The sequence below is a fragment of the Penaeus monodon genome, chromosome 29 (genome assembly GCF_015228065.2).
Source record: "Penaeus monodon isolate SGIC_2016 chromosome 29, NSTDA_Pmon_1, whole genome shotgun sequence".
Taxonomy (NCBI): domain Eukaryota; kingdom Metazoa; phylum Arthropoda; class Malacostraca; order Decapoda; family Penaeidae; genus Penaeus; species Penaeus monodon.
The window spans coordinates 24,209,693-24,210,177 of NC_051414.1; the positions used below are offsets into that span (position 1 = coordinate 24,209,693).

The 485-nt window shown below is 39.2% G+C and overlaps 1 protein-coding gene across 2 annotated transcripts in view; it reads right to left on the reverse strand.

Moving 5' to 3' along the window:
- LOC119592050 (D-amino-acid oxidase-like) overlaps window positions 1-485 on the reverse strand; it is a 7,941-nt gene that overhangs the window by 6,954 nt on the left and 502 nt on the right. The window contains exon 2 of one of the 2 annotated variants that reach the window (XM_037940850.1): window positions 1-126. This exon is cut by the window's left edge and continues 1 nt beyond it. In XM_037940850.1, the coding sequence (XP_037796778.1) occupies window positions 1-115 (115 nt within the window). In that variant the 5' untranslated portion in view covers window positions 116-126. The remainder of the gene's footprint in view (window positions 127-485) is intronic. The other variant, XM_037940849.1, reaches the window with a different exon arrangement.

The window sequence follows — 485 nt, forward strand, 5'->3', positions numbered from 1 at the left end:
TGGGACTGAAATCCTTGCTAATAACGGTGACCTGGCATTCTGGCGCCCTCTGCAGTAGTGCCAATGCCGATCCAATGGCGTTTACCCCGCCGCCCACCACCGTAACACGAACCATGCCAGCGCTGACTGTTTGGGTGGATATGTTTTTTATTAGCAGTAATAATCTTTTTGTTGATGAAGGTGATCTAGTATTTAAAGTTTCGCTCTTGTTATTATAGATATTCAGATATTCAGATACATTAACTGGTGACGAGATATTCATTTAAGCAAATGAAAACTGGATTTTTATATTCAGCTTATATTAGTGACAGTTACAGGTTATAAAGAAAACAGCAACTGCAACAGAAACCACTGGCAGCACCACGAGTAGTAATAAAAGCAAAAAGAATCGCAAAAAGTTGCCAATACCAGAGAAGACAAGGATGGAGGGGAAAAAATAAATCATGATTATCATCCCAAACATAATTATTGATATCGGACACTGT